Here is a 17,992-nt window from a genome sequence, read left to right on the forward strand (position 1 = left end):
TACATGGCAGTCCTGGTTTAGGATTAATGTTGCTGTAATTGATGAGTGGGGGGGTGCTAGATTCCCTTGTTCGAAAATATAAGGACACAGATCGTGTCGTATAGCCAGCTGGAGACGATGTCTCCTGGGGCTAAATTACAGCAACATTCATCCTAAACCAGGACTGCCATGTTATGTTGGCAAACAATTTTTACTACAAAGTACTGTTGCTGAATATCTCAGGTCGTGAGATTTACAAATAGTAATTTTCTAATAATAAACAATATTTAACAGTGGTAGTCAGGGTTGGAATATGCTTGATAATTTTAAAGTGTGTGTGTGTGAGGGGTCCTATTTTTATTTCTTTTCCTGTTCTCTTTCTGTCTTGTGGCCTCACTTTCTGTCTTGTGACCTTGTGACCTCACTAGTGCCAGTAGCATGAAAAAAAGCACCCAGTATACTCTGTAAAATGGTTGGATTTCAGAAGGGTATCCAGTTCCAGAAACCATGCAAAAGCAGACACTGAAGCACAACATCCTTTCAAATCATCCAACCCATGCCAGCATGGAAAAAAGGATGTTAAATGACATTGACGACGATGATGACATGAATTAAAAAGTAAAAGAAAGAAACTTTAAATTTACCTGTTCCCAATCCTCAATTATTTGGACTATCATGTTATCGAGTTTACTGTTAAACTGGAAAACTTTCACGCCATCTTTCTTTAATTCTGCCTGAAAGGAGAAAATGGGGGAAAAACATGAATGAATATTGGAAAAATATTTGTCAGGCAAGTGATTTGATCTGGGATCATGTTTTGAAGCTAAAACAATTACAGTATGGGGGGACACACATATTAGCCATATATACTGTGATAAGAACAGCATATATGTATGGATGTGGTTTTGGGTTCAGTTCCACTGTGTGGCACCACAGGCAAGTGTCTTCTACTATAGCCATAGGCCAACCAAAGCCTTGTGAGTGGATTTGGTAGATGGAAACTGAAAGAAGTCCAGTATGTGTGTATGTGTGTGTGTGTGTGTGTGTGTGTGTGTGTGTGTGTGTGCGTGATTTCCGTATGTCCCCATAACTTGGCAGGTCAGCAAAAAAGCCAAACAGAATAGGGACCAGACTTTCCCAAGAGGTCCTCTATGCCCCTCTCTCAGCCAAGAGGTCCTTGTCTCATGGGCTCACAGGTGTTGGTGTTGCATAAAAGTGCCTGTGCCGTGGTCACATAAAAGTGCCTGTGTCTATGTCACACAAAAGTGCCTGTGCCAGTGCCACATAAAAATATTTGTGGTGGTACTATATAAAAAGCACCCATGCTGGTGTCACAAAAGTGCCTGTGTCACATAAAATTGCCTGTGCTGGTGTCACATAACAGCATCCATGCCAATCCCAGGTGAAAGCACCTGTGGGGGTACCCCATAAAAGGGACCCAGTCCACTCTGTAACGTGGTTGGCATTGGGAAGGGCATCCTGCTGTAGAAACCAAGCTAAAACAGGCAGCTGGAACCTAGTGTAACTGCCTGGCTTCCCAGTTCCTGCCAAACTGGGAAACAGATGTTCAAATGATGATATATAAATGTATAAAAGACCACCACTTACTCTGTGTCGGATGTGCTTAAACGTGGGGAATCCAGGGAAGTAGACGTTCTGTTTGTCGTTTGTGAGGAAACTTTTCTTGAGTTTATTCACTGGAGTATGGAAGGCATCAAGTGGCACATATGTACACCTGAAACGGTAAAAATGGACACGATTCCAGTAAACTTCTGCAATACTGTGATCCCTATATCAGTGAGTCCCTTAAATTACCAGTAACTCAAACCCTCCACAATTCTCCTTTCCAACTAAAGATCCCTGACAATTCAAGACAAACCCCAAATCATTCACACAAACATATGTAATCGACTGACATGTCTGCCCTTGTGGCAAAATTTGAAACCATTATTATTATTATTGAAGGCAGTTGAGTACTGGGGGTCGATGTAATTGACTCATCCCCTCCCCTCAAATTACAGGCCCTGTGCCTTTAGTAAAAAGGATCATTATTATTATTATTATTTGTCAGTGTTCTTTTGTCCCACACCCTGCAACCTCTTCAATGGCTATCTGTTCCTCTCCGCTTCTCCTTTTCTCTCTGATCTAGTCCTGTCTTGTATTCCATCTTGTCTTTCGGTGGTATGTGTCTCTATCTACGCATACGGTTGACTTTCTATCTGTGTGTGTGTGTCTGTGCCTGTGTTTAGCAATATGTATGTGTCTTGTGTGATGTATATGGGGTTATATATTACACTGTTCACACTATATATATATATCATCATCATCCTCCAACGTCCATTGTCCATGCTGACTTGGGGTGGACGGTTTGACCAGAGCTGGAAAGCTGGGGAGCTGCACCAGGCTCAAGTCTGATTTGGCAGGGTCTTCTCTCTCCGGCCAGGTACCCTTATACTTCCTCTTCAGCAAAACACCTGTATCTGTCTCACTATAACCTTTTCATCATCAACCACTCCAATGCCTCCTCCCCTCGTTAAAGTTTTTGTCTTGCAAGTACTTGGTGACTCTGCCAGTGCAGGTGCCACTTAAAAGTACCCAGTCCACAATGTAAAGTGGTTGGCATTTGGAAGGGCATCCAGCTGTAAAAACCTTGCCAAAACTGACCTCACCTCTGCTTGGGCCACATAAAAAGCACTAAGTCCACTTTGCTGAGTGGTTGGTGTTAGGAAGGGCATCCAGCTGTAAAAACCTTGCCAAAACTGACCTCACCTCTGCTTGGGCCACATAAAAAGCACTAAGTCCACTTTGCTGAGTGGTTGGTGTTAGGAAGGGCATCCAGCTGTAAAAACCTTGCCAAAACTGACCTCACCTCTGCTTGGGCCACATAAAAAGCACTAAGTCCACTTTGCTGAGTGGTTGGTGTTAGGAAGGGCATCCAGCTGTAAAAACCTTGCCAAAACTGACCTCACCTCTGCTTGGGCCACATAAAAAGCACTAATTCCACTCTGCTGAGTGGTTGGTGTTAGGAAGGGCATCTAGCAGTAAAAATCCTGCCAAAACAGTCACAGATGTCTGGTGCAGACTTCAGCCTGGCCAGTTCTTGTGATACTGTCCCATCCATGCTAGCATGGAACACGGACGTTAAATGATGATGATGATGATGATGATGATGACACACACATATGCATGCATATATATATGTACGTGTATGTGGGTGGTTTGAATTCAAGTAATGGCTGTAAATGAACAGCCAATCACAAAAGCAATGTTTTCCCTAATCTTTTATGAAGACATATCTGGTTATGGAATATACTACCTTGCTTGGAAGCAAGTGTGGGTTGGCAACATGAAGGGCATCTGGCTGTAGAAAACCTGCCTCAAAAGATTCTGTGTAACCCATGCAAGCATGGAAAAGTGAACATTGTGTGATGATGTCACCCCTGAGGAAAATGTACACACACACACACACACACACTCCTGACTTTTTACCTTTTCCACCAATTACTGTATTTTAACGTATAAGGAACCCTTTTTTGTCAAAAATGAGGTTAAAAAAATATGGGAGTTTCTTAAACATTAATAGTATTATAATCCCTTACAAAACCTTTTTTTCCAAATTTTAAGCCCCAAAAATTAGGGGGTTCCTTATACACGTTAAAATACAGTATATGTGGGATTTAAAAGAAATGATCTCCCTTCCTTTAAAATTACTGGACCTTAAAATCTATAAAGTGGCCCTGTTTCTTCTGGCTGACCTCACTAAAATTCACAGGCCAAGGAAGTTTTATGGTCATTACATGAAAATCTTGACAAATGCTAACTACTCTAATTATGGTAGTTTTTTCTAGTTTCTCAGTTTAGAGAGAGTCTGTCATTGGGTTGACTGTTGTTGGAGTATCAAAGAGAAAGAAAATAAACAAAGAGGTTTGGAAATGGGAAATCTGAAAGAACACAAGAAAAAAATTACATAAAATGTACAAGAAAATAACATGAAAAAGGGACATGCAAAAAAAAAAAAAAAAGAAAAGAAAAACAGGAAAAAATTTACATAAAAAGCATTGGAAAATAATAAAAACAGAGGGACAATAGCATGCAAAAACAACAAGAAAAATAACAATGGAAAGAGGAACAAAAACATAGGAAAAGTAAGAAAAAAACATGGGGGAAAAATTACAAAGCAACACTGGGAGAGTAACAAAAAGGGGGGGGGGAGAATAACAAAAACACAGGAGGAATAACAAAAAACATGAAAAAAAATAATATAAAAATAGAGGACAAGAAAAGAGAAAACAGATGAAAAAATAACATAAAAACTGTGCCATTGTTTCAGAAATTAAACAATGGCCGAAAGAGATTCAGATCAGAAGAAGAACCCACAATGCATGATTATAATGAACATCAGGAATTTTTGATAACGTGGACGGATATTTCTCCAAACATTTCGAGCTGTACTGGTACAATTGATGGGGACTGTGTCTGTTGCGATCCTTTTCTGAAGGTGAAAGTTTGTCTTCTACAGTTGCCATGGCTTTCAAAAGTTCTGTCTAATGGAAAAAAAAAAATTTAAAAAATAAATAAATAAATAAATAAAACAAGAAAAATCAATAAGAATGAGAGCATAGATACAGAAAAGCACTACGTGCTTGTGCCACGTTAAAGGCACTAAGTCCTCTCTGCTGGGTGGTCGGCGTTAGGAAGAGCATCCAGCTGTAAAAATCCTGCCAAAACAGTCACAGAAGTCTGGTGCAGGCTTCTACCTGACCGGCTCTTGTGAAACCATCCCAACCATGCTAAGATGGAAAGCAGACATCAAACGATGATGATGATGATGATGATGATGAAATTCTTTATTATATTCAAAATAAATTGAAACAAAGTCAGAGTATTTCAACTAAAATATGGTAACGAAAGGGTTAAAGTGATCTAAATTAAAATTTTCCATCAAAATTCCATGTTGATTTATATCTCGAACATCAGCTTAACTCTTTGCCATTTAATCCAGTCATATCTGGCCCAAATATTCTACCTATTTTATGGTGAAGCTGACCAGATCCAAACTCTCACACCTATCCTACAATGTCATTCTAAAAATATACAAACACACCATTGAAAATCTGAAGCTACAAAATAATTAATGTGTGATTAATTGAAAGCAATGTGAATAAATAAGCTTTACTGGACTGGCTCCTGTGCAGGTGGTACGTAAAATACACCATTTTGAGCGTGGCCGTTGCCAGTACCGCCTGACTGGCCTTCGTGCCGGTGGCACGAAAAAACACCCACTACACTCTCAGAGTAGTTGGCGTTAGGAAGGGCATCCAGCTGTAGAAACTCTGCCAAATTAGATTGGAGCCTGGTGCAGCCATCTGGTTCACCAGTCCTCAGTCAAATCCTCCAACCCATGCCAGCATGGGAAGCGGACGTTAAATGATGATGATGATGATTTAACAAAGGAATCTGAATGCTAAAGGGTTAATAATGACCAAGTTATTTTAATAAATTCATTATTTTCAAAATAAATTGAAACAAAGAGTGTATTTCAACAAAAATAGGGTAACGAAAAGATTAATACAGGTGGGCAGGTGAAAATCATCAATTCAATGTTCAACATTTTATATCCTGGTGTTGGATATAGGCGCAGAAGTGGCTGTGTGGTAAGTAGCTTGCTTACCAACCACATGGTTCCGGGTTCATTCCCACTGCGTGGCACCTTGGGCAAGTGTCTTCTACTATAGCCTCGAGCCGACCAAAGCCTTGTGAGTGGATTTGATAGATGTAAACTGAAAGAAGCCTGTCGTATATATATGTATGTGTGTGTATATGTTTGTGTGTCTGTGTTTGTCCCCCCAACATCGCTTGACAACCGATGCTGATGTGTTTATGTCCCCGTCACTTAGCGGTTCGGCAAAAGAAACCGATAGGATAAGTACTAGGCTTACAAAGAATAAGTCCTGGGGTCGATTTGCTCGACTAAAGGCAGTGCTCCAGCATGGCCGCAGTCAAATGACTGAAACAAGTAAAAGAGTAAAGAGTATATAATTTAACAAAGCAGAGGGAAAGAAATATTGGATCTTTTTTAAAACGGGGGCCACATTTTTCATTAACGAAACACTTTGAAACTTGGAACACTGGTAGAATGTGTCATATAAAACATCTTTTTCTCTTAGTCTTCTTAAAAAAAAAAGAAATCCATAAGTTATTCCATGTTAAAGTTGTCGTATTTCTGTAATTTCAACCAATCACTGACGTCCATTCAGCCGATATACATTAAGTGCCGACTACATAAACAAACGATTCTGAAACAATTAACCCTAACCCTAGGGTTAGGGTTAAAGCAAATTTAAAATGAAAAAGCAAATAAAACGAAGGTATGGAGATTAAATACGCTTTACATCGCTTAATCAGCCAAAGGAGTAAATATAAACAACTGAATACTTGTCAGTGATTGGTTGAAATTATCGAAATAAGACAATTTTTTACATGAAATAAATTCGAATACAAAAATATTTTTCTGTTCTATAAGACAAAATAGAGAAGTATACGAAGTTTGAAAGTCTTTCCGTACCAAAAACACTACATAAAACATTAATGAAAAATGTGGCCCCTGTTTTAAAATAGATCCGAAATATTTACACGATGCAATACGGTTACTATGACACGAGGTTACCCTCAATTACTTACAGTTCTTTATTCTATAGCAATGTCTCAGTTCACTTTTAGACACTGGAGAATTGTCAGAATCCTTCCACATCAGACAGTTTTAAGCAATTTGCTATTGGTCTTTTAATACATTTGTTTCAACATCAAAACATGGAACAGGAACGACTGTATCATCATCATCATCATCATTTAACACCCATTGTCCATGTTGGCATGGGTTGGATGGTTTGACCAGGCTGACACAATGGAAGGCTACACCAGACTCCAGTCTGATTTGGCATGGTTTTCTATGGCTGGCTGCCCTTCTTAACACCAACCACTCCAAGAGTGCTGTAATGGGTGCTTTTACATGCCCTCCGGCACAGGTGCCATTTGCATGACACCAGGGTGCTTTTATGTACCACCGGCACAAGTGCCAATCTGTGTGACTTACAACTAAACTGATTGACAGCAACAGGGCAACGACTGGCAGGAAACGAACCGTGAGAGTCATTTAAAACCAGAAGACAATAAATCATATCAATTATCTGGATCACCGTTTCCATCCTAGCAGCAATTGAAATGGCTGATGGTTTTCAGAATCCATTCCATGAAGCAGAGGATGGTGAGATATAAAAGAATTTAGATCTATTTCTTGGAAGAATTGGCATCTAGCCTTGGCATTAAAACCAATGCAAATTCCCAAATGGTGTGCTACAGTGTAATGCCACAAATTATGCAAAATCCAACTTACTTCATCAATGAACGGAATGAGAACAACGGCTTCCCATTCATGCAGCTTTCCATTCAAATCCGTGTCGAAGTCCTCTGGGTAGTATTTCTGTATTGGTGAGCTTTGTTTGGTCATGAGATCCTTGGGGGAGAGAGAGAGAGAGAGATGAGAAAAGAGAAACAATTATCAAACAATCATAAAGTGTGGGAGAGAGGTAGAGAGAGAGACAGAGAGAGCAAGGGGAGGGAGGAGGGAAGACAGAGAAAGGGAGGGATTGAGAGGGAGACAAAGAGGGAAGGAAAGATGGAGAGGGGGAAAGACGGAGAGGGGGAAGACGGAGAGGGGGAAGACGGAGAAGGGGGAAGACGGAGAGGGGGGAAGACGGAGAGGGGGGAAGACAGAGAGAGGGGGAAGGAGAGGGAAGCCACATAATAATCCTTTCTACAAAAGCACAAGGCCTGAAATTTTGGGGGAGAGGACCAGTCAATTACGTCAACCTCAGTGTTTCACTGGTACTTAAATCATCAACTCTGAAAAGATAAAAGGCAAAGTTGACCTCTCATCCTCTCAGGGTCGATAAATTAAGTACCAGTGAAATGATGGTGGTTGATGTAATCAACTGGTCCTCTCCCCAAAATTTCAGCCCTTGTGCCTTCAATAATGATAAGCCTTTCTACGATAGGAACAAGTCCTGAAATTTTTTTGGGGGGGGGGGGGGGTGATTACATTAACCCCAGAGCTCAACTGGTACTTATTTTACCGACCCCGAAAGGATGAAAGGCAAAGTTGACCTCAGCAGAATTTGAACTCAGAATGTGCAAACAGACAAAAAGCCAGTAAGCATTTCACCCAGCATGCTAACAATTCTGCCAGCTAATCCTTTCTACTAGAAGCCCAAGGCCTCAAATTTGAGGTAAGGGATTAAGTCGATTACATCTACTCCAGTGCGTAACTGGTACTTATTTAATCGACCCCCGAAAGGATGAAAGGCAAAGTCGACCAGCAGAATTTGAACTCAGAATGTAAAGACAGATGAGATACTGGTTAGCATTTCGCCCGGCGTGCTAATGATACTGCCAGCTCACCGCCTCAGTAACAATAATAATAATCCTTTGTACCAAAGGCACAAAACCTGAAAATAATAATAATAATAATAATAATAATAAATCCTTTGAAAAAGACAGAATTGATTACCTGCAATGGAAGAGGTAGAAGCTCCTTACTGGCAGAAGGAAGGACAGCCATCAGTTGCTGGAAAGGTAAAAATGGCTTGCCCATGTCCAGTTTGATCTTCAAATCTTTGATGTTGACTAGGTCACTCATAAATGGGGCATAGTGGTGAGGATAATACCTGTCCACGAAGAAAGCACAAAAGGGAGAGGAATTCAGAGAAATTCAAATAAAACAAAACAAAAAAAAGACTGCAATACAGAAATGTAACTTTTATATCTTCTCTCTCTCACTTCCGTCAGCCATTTTCCTTCTTCACTTTACACATGAGCAGCAACATCTTGCTTTTCCATCTTCTTACATCTATGTTTTTTAATTTTTTTTTATCATCAGGAGTGGCTGTGTGGTAAGTAGCTTGCTTGCCAACCACATGGTTCCGGGTTCAGTCCCACTGCATGGCACCTTGAGTAAGTGTCTGCTACTATAGCCTCGGGCCGACCAAAGCCTTGTGAGTGGATTTGGTAGACGGAAACTGAAAGAAGCCCATCTTATATATGTATATATAGGCGTAGGAGTGTTTGTGTGGTAAGTAGCTTGCTTACCAACCACATGGTTCTGGGTTCATTCCCACTGCGTGGCACCTTGAGCAAGTGTCTTCTACTATAGCCTCGGGCCAACCAAAGCCTTGTGAGTGGATTTAGTAGATGGAAACTGAAAGAAGCTCGTCGTATATATATATATATATATATATATATATATATATATATATATGTGTGTATGTGTGTGTATATGTTTGTGTCTGTGTTTGTCACCCCCAACACCGCTTGACAACCGATGCTGGTGTGTTTACGTCCCCGTAACTTAGCGGTTCAGCAAAAGAGAACGATAGAATAAGTACTAGGCTTACAAAGAATAAGTCATGGGGTCGACTTGCTCGACTAAAGGCAGTGCTCCAGCATGGCCACAGTCAAATGACTGAAACAAGTAAGAGTAAAAAAAGAGTATCTACTTTCTACTCGGCCTTGACAGAGAGAGAACGTCTGCTGACAATATAGAAAGGTCAATGCTGGGTTTCTTGCTAAGAGATCACCCGAAGAGCATCAGAATGATAATTACATCAGAATGTGATGTTAAATCTCTGAACGAGGTATAAACAGTAACTGCACGACAACGTGAAGTATATTTGCCACTTAAATGTGGCTAAACCCTAAGGGTGAATGTTACTGTTACTTTTAGCCCCAGGAGAACATCTCCTTCTGCTGGCTATTGGCACACATGTGTGCCCTGTCAGTATTTGCAAAAGGAAGTCATCCTTCTCATCTTCATCATGTGACACACACGGACTTGAGTTTCTAGGTATTTATATCATCTCTCTCACTTCCATCAGCCATTTTCCTTCTTCACTTAGGGTTTAGCCGCATTTAAGTGGCAAATATACTTCACGTTGTCGTGCAGTTACTGTTTATACCTCGTTCAGAGATTTAACATAGCTTGTTTTCACTTTTTCGAGATCAGTGAATATTCGTCACTGGAAAAAGTATATACGTATTTGCATTGGGACGCCTTCGCATCGAAGATCGGTGATTGTCGTACGCTGACGAAGGGTAAATACCCAGAAACTCGAGTCCGTGCGTATCACATGATCAAGATGGGAAGCATGACTTCCTTTTACAAATACCGACAGGGCACAGGTGTGTGTCAATAGCCAGCTGGAGGAGATGTTCTCTTGGGGCTAAAAGCAACAGTAACATTCACCCTTAGGGTTTAGCCGCATTTAAGTGGCAAATATACTTTACGTTACATCAGAATGACTTTTGAGTAATTGTTTAAAGCAACAACTTGAATATGTTTGATTTTGATTGGAAGACAAAGAGTTGCCTACTGTCTATATGGCATCTCTCTCAGTTTCACTGAAGAAAATTTCACGTGCGTGAAGCCAGTAGCTTGCAGATTGTGTTTTAAGGGTGATCATGAAATCAACTAAATATGCACTTATACTGGTTTTAAAAGAAAGCTCCTCACGTCCGGAACGAAATCAGGGATAGAACTGGAGTGAAGGATGTCATCGCAGAATACCACCACGCAAAGCTACAATGGGCCAGTCATGTCACAAGGTTTACAGACGATCAGGGGACCCATGCAGTTGTTGAGTGGTATCTGCGCTAGCAGAAGAGACCACTCAGAAGATCCATCAATCAGATGGGAAGACAATTTAAGAAAAATGCTTGGAGCAACGTGGAGGAGAATGGTGAGAGCATGAGGAGAATGGAGCAAGTGCTGTGGCCAGCGGAGCTGATTCAGCACTAGACAGGTGACTGGCCTATTCAGGTGACTTGGATTGTACCATCTTCCCAACTTGAAGTAGATAAAGTTATGAATAAAGCCTGTAGAATATTCTTTTCTACTCTAGGCACAAGGTCGGAAATTTTGGAGGATGGTGGGGGCAGTCGATGAGACTGACCTCAGTATGCAACTGGTACTTAATTTATAGGCCCCCAAAAGGATGAAAGGCAAAGTCAACCTCGGTGGAATTTGAACTCAGAACATATAGACAGACAAAATACCGCTAAGTATTTCACCCAGCATGCCAACATCTCTGCCGGCTCACTGTCTTAAAGTCTGTAGAATATTGGATTCAAAACACCTCTGATAATTTTACCTATTTCATATTCCACTGTTGATGTAAACAGCTTCCGATTCTCATTGGTAACAACAAAGATTCTAAAATGAATCGATAAAATTTGAAGTGTTGCTTTCACATAATGGTTAACACATCTGTCATGTTTAGAAATGTGGGTTCAAATCCTACACACAGCTTTGAAATTTTTTCCCATCTAAGCATTTAAAAATTTTTTTTTAAACCCAATATTCTACAGGCATAGCTATGTGGTAAGCTTGCTTCCCAACCACATGGTTCCAGGTTCAGTCCCACTGCATGGCACCTTAGGCAACTGCTTCCACTATCACCTCAGGCCAACCAAAGCCTTGTGAGTCAATTTGGTAGATGGAAACTGAAAGAAGCCCATCATATATACATATCTGTGTGTGTGTCTTTGCGCCTGTCTCCCCACCCACTACTTGACAGCCGGTGTTAGTGTGTTTACATCCCCATAACATAGTAGGTCAGCAAAAGAGACCGACAGAATAAGTACCAGGCTTTAAAAATAAAGTCCTGGGATTGATACATTTATTTGAATATAAAAAAAAAATTTAATGGAAAAACCAAACTCACCAACTCCACGATTGGCAACCGTCAAAATAGTAATAGAGGTTCCACTGCAGCGCTGAGATATAGATGTAAGCTTGCTCTTTGAGGACTTCACTAACAAACAGAACCAAAAATAAATAAATAAATAAAAATGAAAAATTTTGTAATTTTGCCACAATTTACTTGGTAATCACATACAGGGTGGTCGCTAGAAAAGCGGAAAATTTGTGAAAAGCAGATTTATATTTTCACAAGATTTGAGGTGTACAAGTCTGACAGCTGTTTCTTTCTACAGCTTTCTTCCATGATGTGGGAGTCACTCAGAAGCAAACTATGTCAGTTTAGGAGCTCATTCGATAACAGAAACAACAAATCAGAAACCACCTGTCACGCAATTTATTGATTGCCTAATTAATGCTCATTCGTTAGCATTCAAATATTCCGCTTTTCTAACAACCACCCTGTATATTGTTTGTTTTATATAGTTTAGACACCCAGGGACATTTACAACCATTCCTCTGTTGCTATGTTTACACAAACATACTTGAAGAATAAAATATCAAAAGAAACTCAATAGGCCTGGCTGTGCGGTTAAGAAGCCTGCTTTGCAGCCATGTAGTTTGGGGTTTCGGTTCAGTCCCAGCCCCCATTGTGTGGCACCTTGGGCAAGTGTCTTTTACTATAGCCCCTGGCTGACCAATGCCTTGTGAGTAGATTTGGTAAACAGAAACTGTGTGGAAGCCCATTGTGTGTAATTATATATATCAGGTGTGTCTGTGTCCAACCACATGGTTCCGGGTTCAGTCCCACTGCATGGTACCTTGGGCAAGTGTCTTCTGCTATAGCCTTGGGCTAACCAAAGCCTTGTGATTTGATTTAGTAAACAGAAATTGAAAGAAGCTCGTTGTATATATGTATGTGCATATATGTGTGATTGTCCCCCATCACTGCTTGACAACCGGTGTTGGTGTGTTTATGTCCCCGTAACTTTGCAATGCAGCAAAAGAGACTGCTAGGTCTTAAAAATAAGTCCTGGGGTTGATTTGCTCAACTAAAACCCTTAAAGGCGGTGCTCCAGCATGGCCACAGTCAAATGACTGAAACAAGTAAACGTTAAAAGATATATATATATATATGTATGTGTATATATATATATATATATATATATATATATATATGTATATATAAAACAGATGAGATCCCAAAATATATATAGGCGCAGGAGTGGCTGTGTGGTAAGTGGCTTGCTTACCAACCACATGGTTCCGGGTTCAGTCCCACTGCGTGGCACCTTGGGCAAGTGTCTTCTACTATAGCCTGGGTCGACCAAAGCCTTGTGAGTGGATTTGGTAGACGGAAACTGAAAGAAGCCCGTCGTATATATGTATATGTATATATATATGTGTGTGTGTTTGTGTGTCTGTGTTTGTCCCCCCACCATCATTTGACAACCGATGCTGGTGTGTTTATGTCCCCGTAACTTAGCGGTTCGGCAAAAGAGACCGATAGAATAAGTACTAGGCTTACAAAGAATAAGTCCTGGGGTCGATTTGCTCGACTAAAGGCGGTGCTCCAGCATGGCCGCAGTCAAATGACTGAAACAAGTAAAAGAGTAAAAGAGAGTATAGATATATATAAACAGATGAGATCCAGAAATTCTCGGTTGCTTCTGTTACGTCAACTTACTCTGTGACTTCTTCGTAATTCAATTTGGATTTGTAATAGTCTTTCTTGTATTCCCAGAAACTTTCCTCTTCTGATAGATCACAGTTGCTAACAGCTGGAGAAAAACAGAAATGGAGAAAGAAGAGCAAACAATAAGAGAACCAAATAAAATCATGTTATATCGTCAGAGACAATATATGATGTGTGTGTGTGTGTGTGACAATATATCAAAGTGCCAAATATAACCGTAAGCAACATAACAAGAGTTGGTTATCTTACAACTGTTCGCACAATAATAATCTAATACAGCAATGCAGAACCAATAACAAGACTAACACTCCCACAGTTTGACCTCAACTGTCTGCTGGTTCATCTGTTTGTAAGATTCGTCCAGTCCACTGACAGTCGCATGCAGGGGTGTCAGCTCATTCCACGACAAGTAAATACTTTAAAAAGTGAAACAAAACAGAGGAAAAAAAAAAATCAACATTTGAAACTCTATAAATTTGTCATCACCACTACTAATATCATGGCCACCACCACTACCATCATCATCTTTCAATGTCTGTCTTCCAAAGGTGACAAGCTGATAGAACCATTCGCATGCCAGCAAAACCCTTAGAGGCAGGTCATCTGTCTTTACATTCCAAGTTCAAATTCCACCAAGGTCAACTTTGCCTTTCATTCTTTTGGCATGGTTTTCTACAGCTGGATACCCTTCCTAATGCCAACCACTCCGAGAGTGTAATGGGTGCTTTTACGTGCCATTTGTGTGACACCAGGGTGCATTTACATGCCATCAGCATGGGAGCCAATTTGCATGACACAACTGTGGTGTCATGCAAATTGGCACCCATGTTAGGTGCAAGCATGGCTGTGTGGTAATGAAGCTTACTTCCCAACCACATGGTTCCAGGTTCAGTCCCACTGCGTGAAATCTTGGGCAAATGTCTTCTACTATAGCCTCAGGCCAGCCAAAAACTTGTGAGTGGATTTGGTAGACGGAAACTGAAAGAAGCCCTGTATATACACATGAATATATAGACCCATCAAGCCGAGCAAAATCGCAGTCATGGCAGATACCAGTGTCACACAAATGGCATCCATGTCGGTGGCACGTAAAAGCACCCATTACACTCTCAGAGTGACTGGCATTAGGAAGGGCATCCAGCTGTAGAAAACCATGCCAAATCAGACTGGAGTCTGGTGCAGACTTCCAGCGTGCCAGCCCAGGTCAAACTATCCAACCTATGCCAGCATGGACAACTGACATTAAATAGCTTTAAGGGTATCAAAAAAGGCCTGGTTGAAGGCCCAACCTTTCAAGTACTTTTACAGGGCTTAGAAAAACTGAAGGACCACTGCAATAAGTGAGTGAATTTGAGAGGGGAATATGCTGAATAAAATCATAATTAACTGATCCTGCTGTATCTAAGTATGCAGAAATGTGAGTCTGTGCATCTCCTTGCCTTGACACCAAGCAATTGATGTAAAATGATTGTCATTCTTTTCCAATATTCTGCAAAATATGTCTGACTGTAAGGAAACATAACCTTCCTTAGAAACAGATGAGGGTGGGCAACAGGAAGAGCATGCAGCTTTAGAAAATCTACCTCAAACTCCATCTTTCCCATGGAAGCATAGAAAAGTGGACAATGTTCAACAGAGCACTGGTGTATTGAGGGAGAGATGTTTGTCATAAGAGGAATTAGAAGCAGTGTACACAAGAGAGAAGACTGCTCTGGTTTGGTCGTGTGATGCGGATGGATGCTGACAGCTCCATAAAGAAGTGCCAGTCCCTCAAAGTGGATAGAACATGTGGAAGAGGGAGACCCAGGAAGACATGGGATGAAGTACTGAAGGACGACCTCAGGATGCTGAACGTTTCGGGTAAGATGACAAAGTACCAAGATACGTGATGCTCTTGCTGTACTCGAGAGGATCTGTACTCCGCAGCAGAAGTGTTACGGCTGCTCCCCCTGGTGAAGAGAATTGGCCCTCAAGAGTCTTGTGATGGTTCGACGTAAAACGCAATCATGCCAGCGCCTTGTAAAATCGCTCATGCAGTGTCACATTAAAAGCTCCCAGCACACTCTGCATTAGGAAGGGCATCCAGCCGTAGAAACCAAGGCACATCAGACTGGAACCTGGTGCAGATCTCCAGCACCTGTCAAACTGTCCAACCCATGACAGCATGGAAAATGGATGTTTGATGATGATGATGATGATGACAATGATGATGATGATGAAAGTCTTATCTTCTCAATAATGGATGTGTGAAGAGAAGAGACTCCCTAATATTTTTCAAAGTGCAGGTGGCGGAGGCTGGTCTCTGAAAACCCCTGGATCAAAATGCTAAAATACTCCCCTCGTGGAACGATTGAAATGGATTCAATCCCAGAACCAAAACCAGTGCTGATTTCACTTCTTACCTTCTGAAGCTTTTGAATTTCCAAAATTATCCTCCAGGCATTCGCCATCGTTGTCATCGTCATTCATCAAAAATTCTTCAAGCTCTCGCTGTAGATAATATAGAAAGAAGTAGTAAATGACGATGATGATGATGATGGCAGACATTCAAATTCTTACTGAAGTTCAGACAGGCAGCTGCATATGAAGACGATGACAACAGACAGAAATTGGAAATAACAGAGAGAAATGCATGTGGTGGTGGTGGTGGTGATGGTGGTGGTGGTGGTGGTGGTGGTGGTGATGGTGGTGGTGGTGGTGATGGTGGTGGTGGTGGTGGTGGTGAAGGTAAGTTATGATGGTGGTGATGGTTGTAAGGATGGTGAAGATGCTGCTGCTATTGGATATGATGATGATGTTGATGGTGGTAGTGGCAATGAGGATGACAATGATGATAGTGATGGTGGTGGTGATGGTGAAGGCAATGGTTGTGGTGATGGTGGTCATTGTGGTAGTAGTGGTGTTGTGAAGCAAATATAATAATAATAGTAATAATAATAATAATAATAATAATAATAATAATAATAATAATAATAATAATAAATGCCCAGATGCAGTACCAGGCAGTGGCTCTCATAGCTTCTGATCTTAAGTGATTGGAAGTGTTATCATGTACATTGTTTTGTCTTGGTATAAAAGATGGACTACAGCCAATATTCTGCTCAATACCATAGCTTTGCTTGTCAGTTGTTTGACCTTAACCAGTTGAGCATGTCCCTTGGTGGCTGACGATATGTGCATCTCTGATCATGAGCAGAAGTAGTGGGGGAGCATCATAGCCATGTGTTGAGAGGAATTCTTTGGGGTTTGAATAATTCACCTTTCGAAACATGGGTGTTTTGCTCAACATCCTTAAACAAACCTTATTCAGGGACCTTTTGAGCGGGATGGGCTACTCAACCTGAAGAAAATTCTAACTGGGCCCCACCTGCGAGGTCTTGTGCTGTTTATCTTGATATGAGATCTCCACGTCGCGCACATATGGTTGTGATGCATGTGCCTGGTGTACCCTTATCAGACGGGTAGTCATGATGGGTATATTGGGCTTCGTATATTTTACCCCAGTGTCACTTTGATGGCATGCACTGCTCTCTCACTCAATAATAATAATAATAATAATAATAATAATAATAATAATAATAAAAAATATGGAAATATTGAATAAAAAAAAGTGGACGTTTCTCTAAAACAAAACTTACGTATTTCGCCTTATTTTTATGTGATGAAGAAGGTTCGTTAAAAATTTCTTTCGGCCGGGTCGGTCGACCTCTTGTAGATTTAGCTGACAGCCATTTGGCATTGGCAGTAGTCTCTTGGAATTTTTCAAAGTCTACCTACAAGAGAAAAAACGGTGAAGAGAACTCAAAAGAAGGATTAATGGTATTTTCACATCCTCATCATTATCATCATTGTTTAGCATCCGTTTTCCATGCTGGCATGGGTCAGATGGTTTGACTGGAACTGGTAAGCCAGAAAGCTACAGCACCAGGCTCCAGTCGGATTTTGGTTTGGTTCGCATGGCTGGATATCCTTCATAACATCAACCATTCCATAGAATGTACCAGGTGTCTTTTACATGTCACTGGTATGGGTGCCTTAAGTGTTTGGCCGGCACAGGTGCCTCTTGTACATCAACAACATGGGGGCGTCTTGCATGTTACTGGCAGAGGTGCCTCTCACATGTCACTGACACCGGTGCCACTTGCATGTCATTGGCACGGGTGCCTTTCACATGTCACTGGCACGGGTGCCACTTGCATGTCACTGGCACGGGTGCCTCTCACATACCACTGGTACCGGTGCTACTCGCATGCCACTGGCACCGGTGCTACTCGCATGTCACTGGCACAGATGCCTCTCGCATGTCACTGGCATGGGTGCTATTCCCATGTCACTGGCTCAGGTGCTGCTTGCATGTCACTGGCACAGGTGCCTCTTGCATGTCACTGTTATTACATTTTAATATACACATACACGAGCACACACACAATCATATATTTACAAGCAGACAGCAGAGCTTCGTGCAGTCTTCTGACTCGCCAGTTCTTGTCAAGCCATCCAACCCATGCCAGCATGGAGAATGGACAATCAATAATCACAAAGACAATGATGATGATGATGATGAAGAA

General features: G+C 41.2%; 1 protein-coding gene across 17 annotated transcripts in view; it reads right to left on the reverse strand.

Annotated features, from left to right (window-relative positions):
• Nucleotides 1–17,992, reverse strand: part of LOC106881569 (5'-3' exoribonuclease 1) — a 127,436-nt gene that overhangs the window by 78,608 nt on the left and 30,836 nt on the right. For all 17 annotated transcript variants that reach the window (XR_016238524.1, XR_016238521.1, XR_016238519.1 and 14 more), the window contains exons 11-19: nucleotides 17,063–17,197; nucleotides 15,827–15,914; nucleotides 13,416–13,509; nucleotides 11,754–11,843; nucleotides 8,546–8,702; nucleotides 7,373–7,492; nucleotides 4,357–4,523; nucleotides 1,588–1,714; nucleotides 624–713 (exon numbers count right to left, since the gene is read on the reverse strand). Coding sequence is in view for 11 of the 17 variants with exons in the window: in XM_089342640.1 (XP_089198766.1) it covers nucleotides 624–713; nucleotides 1,588–1,714; nucleotides 4,357–4,523; nucleotides 7,373–7,492; nucleotides 8,546–8,702; nucleotides 11,754–11,843; nucleotides 13,416–13,509; nucleotides 15,827–15,914; nucleotides 17,063–17,197 (1,068 nt within the window). In the remaining 6 variants the exon portion in view is untranslated. The remainder of the gene's footprint in view (nucleotides 1–623; nucleotides 714–1,587; nucleotides 1,715–4,356; nucleotides 4,524–7,372; nucleotides 7,493–8,545; nucleotides 8,703–11,753; nucleotides 11,844–13,415; nucleotides 13,510–15,826; nucleotides 15,915–17,062; nucleotides 17,198–17,992) is intronic.

This window comes from Octopus bimaculoides, chromosome 26 (assembly GCF_046866305.1).
Source record: "Octopus bimaculoides isolate indiv1 chromosome 26, ASM4686630v1, whole genome shotgun sequence".
Taxonomy (NCBI): Eukaryota; Metazoa; Mollusca; class Cephalopoda; order Octopoda; family Octopodidae; genus Octopus; species Octopus bimaculoides.